The 9,119-nt window shown below is 40.6% G+C and overlaps 1 protein-coding gene across 1 annotated transcript in view; it reads right to left on the bottom strand.

Annotated features, from left to right (window-relative positions):
• The window catches only part of LOC104529650 (phosphatidylinositol 3,4,5-trisphosphate-dependent Rac exchanger 1 protein-like), a 68,641-nt gene extending 59,978 nt beyond the window's left edge, over positions 1-8,663 (bottom strand). Inside the window, 5 exon segments of the mRNA XM_029086492.1 lie at positions 2,022-2,093; positions 2,095-2,144; positions 7,347-7,508; positions 8,059-8,140; positions 8,275-8,663. Coding sequence (XP_028942325.1) covers positions 2,022-2,093; positions 2,095-2,144; positions 7,347-7,508; positions 8,059-8,140; positions 8,275-8,663 — 755 coding nt within the window.
• Between the last annotated feature and the right edge of the window lie 456 nt (positions 8,664-9,119).

Below are 9,119 nucleotides of genomic sequence, written 5' to 3' on the forward strand. Positions count from 1 at the left end.
CATGATGCCAAAATTCAATCGGCTGCATTGTTGATTACTTATCAAAGCTTGTGGTCTGAATTCTGACAGTACTTTTCAATCAAGAAAAACTCCAGTGATTTCTACAAGATAAGCACAGTATAAGTGAGGTGAGAATCAAGTCATTCAATTTCAAATTAGGAACAGACACAGGCAGTTTTGGGGGTTTTGTTGCCTTTTTTTTTTATCTCTCCCAAAATCTGTGTCCCACTGACATGTCAATTGTTTGTCAAGCAGCTGGCCAGATGGTCACACCAGCACAACTGGACAGACATTCATTTCCATCCTGGAATAATTATAAATAGCAGCTAGACAAGAGAAATAGCCAAAATGAAAGTTGCTCAGCAATCCCTAAATATATCTTTTATATTAGGCAATTCCCAGCAGACTTAATAAAATATTCTACTTTTTAATGGAAATCAGATTCTAGACATTTCATCAGTTCAAGCTACATTATTAGACAAAGATAAACAATATTGAGCCTTTGGGAAAATCAAAGTGTTATAGCAGCCTCCTCAAAAATCAAGCCAAACTACAGAGCAGCTCAGTAACATCTCCTGTACAAAAACAGAGGTGCCTAAAAGGCAGTAAGTAGAACATTTTGTTTTCTAAATCCTGGTATTCTGGGAAAAATGCCTGGGCAGCGTGGGAGGGGCTAGGACAACCTGAACTACAAACTGGACTAGAAAACCAATTTCTAAGAGCTCTAGAGAAGTACAAGATCAGCTATCATTTTTTCCTTTTTGGCAAGGAATAGTTTTCTGTTAAAAGACACAAAGTTCTGAACTCTGTTTCATGTGGAGGATTGGATTTTGACAAATCTGATAAAGCATCAAAATGAGATGTTTCATCTTTCTTGCTTGATTTCTGCAGAGTCAGAATGCTTTAGTTAGATAATACTGAAATTTTTTTTCTATTTTATTTAAATGTTTATATTACATTTCAACATTTTCTAATTTCAATTTCTAAATCTAATTGTAGATTTCACATAATAATTTGTATTTATGCTGTACAGTTTCAGCATTATCCACACAAAAAGCCTGAACATTACTGAAATTATTTTTTCACAGCTTAATGGTTCCAAAATTTCCATTTAACAAAAAAAATGGGAAATAAACTCAAATTTTGAGATACGAGAATTTTCTTTGGAGAGAACACTCTGGTTTTTGAGAAGTTCTAATTGGGTTGGCCATTCTACTTGGCCATCACCAGCAAAGAAGTATAACTTGAAGAAGGGGAGGAATCTGGACTGTAGAGAATGCACTGTAAATTCAGAAAAGATCAAGACATGAGAGTAAGACTGGAGCTGTGAAGGTGAAAAGCTGAAGAACTGAAATACAATGTAATTGCTGCAGAAGCAACCCCCCCGCCACACTGCCAATGCTATTTTAATAATAAGCACTACGTGTTAATAATGCTGAAGTTTTATAAGGTGGAACGATGCAAAAATTGTTACTAAAACAATGGAACCATGGAACTCATGGGCTGCAAATGCTGAACAGTAACTTGCTAATCTTCATCTCTTCCTTACTCCTCTGTGCCCTGCACCTATTTAATGTTTTCTTAGTCTTCCACTTTCCCCTTCCTTGGCTTTATATCATTTTTCACATCACTCTCTTCTGCACGGAATAACCTCACAATGAAAGTTGGCACAGCCTCCTTCTTCACATCACTCCTGGAGACCCATCTGCTCTGGGAAACTTTCCAGCTGTAAGAACTCACTCTGTGTTTTTTCTGCACTGTATCAACTTCTGTCTTTGGACTGCATGCTGCTCAGGGTGGGGACCCCATTACTGTCTGGCATATTTATCCTGCCATACAGCGATTTCTTTCTCATATAGTCTAGGTAATAGCAATAGTCAAGAACAGAGGAAAGTCACACCTGTGACTCAGCCCTACAGAGCAACAAGGAATACAGTGAGTGATAAGTAACTGATCATGCTTTCTACTTACAAAACTTCTGAATAGTCTCATTATAAAACCATAAGGACAGAAGAACTCACCTGGATTTCCTCTTGCAATAGACCAGTAGATTATCAAATAGAAAGAACATTCTCTCCTGGATATTTCCTGCATAAAGTCCCTTGGAGCAAGAGCTGTGTGCAGATATCTGTCAGATTTGACCCCTGAAACATAGAAAAGATATATTCATTATTTTTAACTCTTTGTGTGTGTGCGTAATGAAGGATTTTTACTAAAACACTGTTATTTTATCTGCATGTCACTAAACTGTGAAATAACTGATGGACTCATAAGGAGGAAGTCCTTAATTTCTTAATGTGGCTAAACACATCATGTTTTCTCTGGATTACAAGTATTTTTTTTGGAGTCCTTGTACATTATGATAAATCTTCCCTATTAAACTCTGGGAGATTTTTTCCTGAATAAATCTTTCACTCTCAAAGCAGCTGTATTGCGAGTCCCTTCATACCCTGAGCTACCATTGCAAATATCTCAAGTGATGGCTTTACAAATGCTTTATAAAAGAGCAACGGTATTTCCCCAACATTGTAGCTCTGCTATTGACACAAGTCACTATTAACCATCTCTCTGCAAAATCACCTCAGTGGTGATACGTCTCTCCAACTCTTCTGTTACAAGTATATGCAGGTGCTCTCCTTTCTGGAGTTCTAATAAACACATGCAAGGTAGGAACAGAGCTATGAAAATCAGAGGCTGGGTCCTGGATACTGTGCTAGGTGCCCTGTGCAGGGCATTATGGGCCCTGGACAGCCACAGAGATAACCCAGCTTGGTGCTCAGGACACTTTAGCCTATGAGGATGCCCAGAAGCTGAAAACCAGAGCAGATGACTAAACCATTCACCCCCCAATCTGTTACTCAGATTATTCCTAGGAAAAGCAATCATACAGTCCTTTAAATGGGGTCCTTTAGGACCAAAGCAGTTGGGCCCAAATGAAAAACAACTATAGGACTGTCCCAGGTTGCTCTCAGGACAGGCAAACTCCAAGTGTCCCCACATTGTAATTACACACAGCTGGGAATCTGTTTCTCAACTGTTCCATTGACCAGACAAGTGGGTTTGGATAATCTTAGGCACTATTCCTTGATCTAGTACTACTCTGAAGCTACAAGAGCACCCTCTCAGTAAAGGTCCCTTTTCAGAAAAACGCCCTGAGGCATTGGAAACATTTACCATCCAGTTCTGGATCACTTATTAGTTTTTGCATTTCTCTGAGTTGGAAGGAAGAACAAGTTAGGGTAACAGTAACTTCCTTCCACGGTCAGCACACAGATAAGGAAGTAAATTAGATTATGCGACCCATTGCTTTGAGTCTTACTGGAAAAGAGAAGTGTCTTTGGATTGCAAGACATTCATTATCAACAAAACTGCCTGATTTCCAAAGAAAATTATTTATTTGAATGATTTTAGACACTGCATGAGTGATTGGCTTTTTGGTTGTTTTTTGATTTGTTTTTGAGGAAGGTACAGTCTGCTGCCATCAAGCTATTCAAGGAAAAATCACTGAATTTAAATCTGCCTTTCTAAATGCAATGCAGGCAATTTAAAGGTGTGAATGAACCTCTGATTACAACATTTTCTAAATCAAACCTTGCCAGCAGTGCTGTCCATGTCTTGCTTTTAGTTAACAAGGAAGCAGCTATTCTTTAAAAGCTGCCACATACACAGCACCAATTTCTTTGTTCCACATATGTGTTTCTGTACAGTCTGGACAGAATGATGCAGGAATTAACTAGATGCAATAGTCTGCTGTCCTGATACGTTTTTATTTTCTTAATCATTCTATAGAAAGGGTTAATACATGCCCTGAAATAAGCACTTGTTATTTTGAAAATGACCTGTTACTATGTCCAAGAGAAATCACTATATCTCAGAATTATGACCCCCAAGGCATACTAGCATGTACACAAACAGGAACAGAAACCAACTGACTACAACATAAAAGCATGCTCCTCATATGGTTTGCCCACAGAGAAATCAGGGCTTCTGAGCACCTCAGCATCAAGTGCTTCATTTTCTGAAAGATACTCAAAGACAGCAAAAGCAACAAGCACAGTGACATCAGTAATTGGAGTCAAGCTTTTACAGACACAGGAATCACTGGGTAAAGTTATCTGGCCTATTTTGTGCAGGAAGTGAAAGCAAATGATTGTAAAGGTTGCTTCTCGCCCTAATATCTGAGAATCTTTATTTTTCCATCAGGTTCATCATGATGGTATCTAACCACTGTTGATGCATTTCCTGTTGACCTAGCTACTTCCTATTTATACTAATTTGAGAGGTTTTAAATAGTAAGAAACAGAGTGAGATTTATTGGATGTTTTCAGAGTCAACACAGGATTTCTCACTTTTCTAAGTGGGACTAAACTGAGGGGGGGAGAAAAAGAAAACATCATAGCTGGTGGAATTGCAAGTTACAGACAACTATAAAATGATTGATCTGCCCAAGCACTAACACGTATCTTACAACTCATGCTGTTCTGTGATGAGGGTTTTGCTTCCCTATGCATTTCAGACTGGGAGAAGTTGAGGATATGTAGCAGTTGTTCAGTAAAAATAATCCACAGGGACCCATGAGGAGAAGCTCTCCCCACAAAAAATCAATATAGAATTAATAGAAACAGCATATTAATTTGTTCTTCTCAAGGCAAACAAAAGCATTGTATACAGAAGTTGGTCTTCTCATACATCCTCTACTTTTTTTTCCCCTTTTTTTAAACTAATCTTTGTTTCCTAGAAGGATTAACCAGAATCAAATCAACCTGCCTGAGACTAATCCATAACATACATCTACAAGGATTCTGTGCATTCCAAAAGAATGAATCTGAGCAGAGTTCTTGTTGATGAACAGACCTCTGATTAAGCTGCAGCCTTTCAGTGGCTTCCCAGACTTGGCCTATTTTAACATGTCCCTTCATTATAATCGTCTCAGAAAGAGATTGACAGGATGATGCCAGTGTATGTCTAGTGTATGACAGTGATAATTGTATTAGAGAGGGAGATGCAGACTGGTGGGTGGAGATATTGAAGAAAAAAATGTTGAACTAAGAAATTGCTCTAAAAAAACCCTACTGCTCTCAGTGAAGTTACAGATTACTCTCAAAAGCAAGAAGAGACACTGCAGCAAAATGACATTACATTGTTCTTCATGTTGGAAATATTGAGGGTGGCACTGATGGCAACAGGATGAAGATCAGACCAAGGATGGTCCATTGGGACAGCTGGAAGGAAGTGCAAAGTCATAGAAACCAGTGAAACTGCTGGTTTGGTTAAACAGAAACATTAGACAAGGTGGAGCTTGTTCCAAATTATGTGAACAAATTAACACCAAACTTCATGTTGGACTGCTTGCACACTCCCTAGAGTCAGGCTACAGTTCTTATAATCATAAAATATTTGGTCATAAGTAAGCTGATCTTTACTTCTCTTTGACAATTTAGATGCCTTGGATTAAAACAGTTGTATACTATATAACTATATACAGGGCATCAGTGCTTCAGAATCCATATCCATGCTAAAGCACAAGGGAAATTTTATATTTCATAGAAGAGATTACCATCAGCAAAACTAAAGAGAGGCATAAATTTGGCTTATATCACTGCATTGTTAAGCTAGAAATTTAATTCAGCAATTACAACTGGCCACAGATAGAAGTCAGGAGCCCTTCTCATTAGCAATAAACTGTGAAATACATCTGAAAGAACTAAAACCAGTTATTTACAAACACAGCACTTTGATCTAGAGTCATAATTTACTAGATACCTAGCACTGTGGAAACTCAAGATAGGAAACTGTTGATCAGTTTCAAACTTCTTGACATGTACAGAAGAAAAAAATACCATCTTGTTGAGCACTGGCATCTATCTGTGATGTATAAAGCTAGTTTTTTTCCTTTTAATATGCCACTGGAGTAATTTAGAAACATTCCACAGCTTACTGGGAGGGAAAAACACTTCTTCCTTTTTGCAATTTGGAGCTGAGTGACCTAGGTGACTTTGTTACAAAACAGCGTGTATAAACAAATCTGAAAGGGTTTTCAGTCCCAGAATGTTGCTATAGATAAGTTAAAGCCTTAAAAAAAAAAAAGGAGTAAGTTTGGATAGCACTTCATTTACGGCATCATGGACACTTTAATAGTCATGCTTCAGGCTCTGGAGTTCAAACCACGACTCTTGCCTAGACAGCTCATGAATTGCATTGAACCTGAAGTGGTTTTAACTGTTTCTAGAAGTCTTGCTATATAGAACATGATATAACTTTGTTTGCTGAGCTTGCTATCCAAAAAATACACAGTTGGATATCTGGTTTGTTCTCACATCTTTATCTGGATGCCAAGAACATCCTTCAGGGAAAAAATGAGTAAGGTTTAAAACACACAAAAAGGATAAAAAACAACCCAAAAGAGAGTCATGGAGAGCACCCAAGAGTCCAAACACAAGGAAGTTTACATGACCTGTAACAAAATGTCCTCAGCTAAGAAATCCTCAGCTGGCAGTGATCAGACTTGACATTTGAAATATCAGTCTCACTAAACGCCGACGCCATTCTCTCCATGAGGCCATTTAACACCCCTGACTCCCTATGGTGCACCTCCCAGAGGCTTCCAACGCCACTGACTCAAGGACATCAAATAAAGTCATCACAAGATAAGCTGCCAACCATTTGCACACCATCTTGACTTCGCGGTATTTCTACTGAGCGGCTCTTTTTCCAGATTTCCTCTTCCCCCAAGCTTCGTATTCTAGTTTTCTCCCTCTCTTTATTTTTTTCTGTTCCATAGTAAGTAGTTCTACCTACACAGATCCACCTACGGATAAACACATCACTAGAAACGTATCCACGAGCAACTTAACTGGAACAAACACAAATAAACCAGTTGCTTTCTATTCAAATGCTTGCTAGTCTAACTGTTATCTTTTATACAGGAAATCAGTATGAAGCTAAGTAAGCTAACTTTCAAAGCTCCCAGAAAACCTAAAGGTTTGTAAAAATGGACAGAGAATCTTCTGGTATTTAGACCAGTCCTGATTTCATCTTCTAGACCTATTTGTCTTTCAAATGAGATCTGCCCATCCGAAATTTCAGTCCATTCTATCTCCAAGACCTTTCTTTTTTTCATAATCTGTTTGTTCTGCTACAATTTAGCAGCAGCCTACAACCCCAAAACAAACACTAAATTCTGAACTCGTCAAAGTGATGCCGCCCACACTTTCAAGAGCATTTACACACCATGTAAGAAACAGAAATCCCTGTACACAGTATGACTCACTAAACTACAGCTTAATGGGCTGTAGTTTAGTAAGTCTCCCATGGCCTCCTGGGAGCTTGCCAGTCCTACATCATACCTCCCATCCTTCTATGTGGGACTGCAACTGTTCAAGGGCTTCCAGTTTCTCCATCTGTCTCTTGGTCTCGTTGATATTTGTACAGACTGTCTTCATTGCCTGCAATGCGTTCTGGACAGCTGGGTGATCAGGATGCTTAGAGGGAGTCCTCTTAGCCAATTCCTTTAAAAAAAAAAAGAAAACACACAATGTAAACTTAGAGGTGGCTCATGGAAAGGTACAAGCGTTAGTGTGCAATCCAACAGGAAAATGCCAGAACCACTGCAAGATTAAAGAGAAATTGTGAGCATGTTACTGTAGATGCTGGTCTGTGTTCTTCTGTGCCGGGCTGCCATTTTATATGAACGCTGCTAAATAAATGAAGTAATCACTCATGTTAAACATGCCAAATTAAGAGAGCTCAAGCCAAATATGTTTTGCTGTCACATATGTTTGCTTCTAGTGTGAACCAGGGCCAAATAAATTAAAAGATTACATTAAAAACACAGTGTCCACTTCAAAGATACACAATGGACTGCTGACCTAGTTGTGGTCTAGATGTTATACCAGCCCCAGTGATGCACATCCAGTATTTCAGTGATGCTGGATCGGGCTCTTGGATCAGATAAAAATTCTGCCCGTAGCAGGTCTTATCAGGAACCACTTAGAGCTTTGGAAGAAGTGGGGTTTTCTGTGAACTATGGCCTTACAGGAATAATGCCAGGCTGTATACCCCACCCACAGTACCTACAGACATGATCAGGTGTACGTTAATCCCAACCCACACAAAGTTTTTGGACCCAGGTTGTTTAGATCTATAATGAGCAGAAAAATGTAACTAAAGCACAAACCTGATTTACCCAAGAGTGGAACTGCCCTCATGAGAAGTTTGTCTCTTTCTGCTGACCAAAGAGGGATTCCAGCGAGACACCTCTCCTAACCCAGATACCTCCGTGTACCGGGTGTCTGCACCCAGGCGCTGGCAGGGGGGGCTGCAGGGGCCTCTGTGAGGGGAGCGGAGGGGCTGCCCCGGGACGGTTCCAGACGGTTCCACAACAGACCCACAGCAGGACCCGGCTGAGCCCATCGCAGAAGCCAGCGGTGCCTCTGTGAAAACGGGTTTAAGAAATAACAAAACACAGCGAGGCAGCGAGGAAAATCGTGTGAGAAACGGCCCCGTGAGGGCTGCACCGCGGCCTGAGAAAAAGGCGGGAAGGAGGCGCTGCAGGCGCCGGAGCAGATTCCCCTGCAGGCGTCTCCCTGCAGCCCGCGGAGAGGACCATGGCGGAGCAGCGGGTGGGTGTTCCCTGAGGGAACTCTGGCAGGCACAGCGCCCATGCCCGAGCGGGTACTCCTGACAGGAACTGCAGCTCACAAAGGACCCACGCACGATCAGGTTTCTCTTGAAGAACTGCAGCCCCAGAAGAGCTCACACTGGGGCAGAGAAAAGTGTGAAGATGAAGGAGCAGCAGAGGCGTGCTACATCCTGACTGCAATCCCCCATTCATTCCCCATTCATTCCCCCTGCACTGCTCAATTCTGAGGGGAAAGTAGAGGAGTTGGGAACGGAAGAGTGAATTTGAGCCTGGGGAAAACAGCAGGGGCTGGGGGGAAGGTGGCTTTTTTTCTCACCATCCAAATACATTTTAATTTGTCATAAACCAGGTCCAGTCTGTTTTGCCTGTGATGGTAATTAGTAAATGATCTCCCTGTCTTTATCTTGATCCACAAGCATTTTTCATCTTATTTTCTCCCCCACCCTGTCAAACAATGAGAGAGTGGCTGGGTGGGCAG

Source organism: Antrostomus carolinensis, unplaced genomic scaffold (assembly GCF_000700745.2).
Source record: "Antrostomus carolinensis isolate BGI_N321 unplaced genomic scaffold, ASM70074v2 scaffold17148, whole genome shotgun sequence".
Classification (NCBI taxonomy): Eukaryota; Metazoa; Chordata; class Aves; order Caprimulgiformes; family Caprimulgidae; genus Antrostomus; species Antrostomus carolinensis.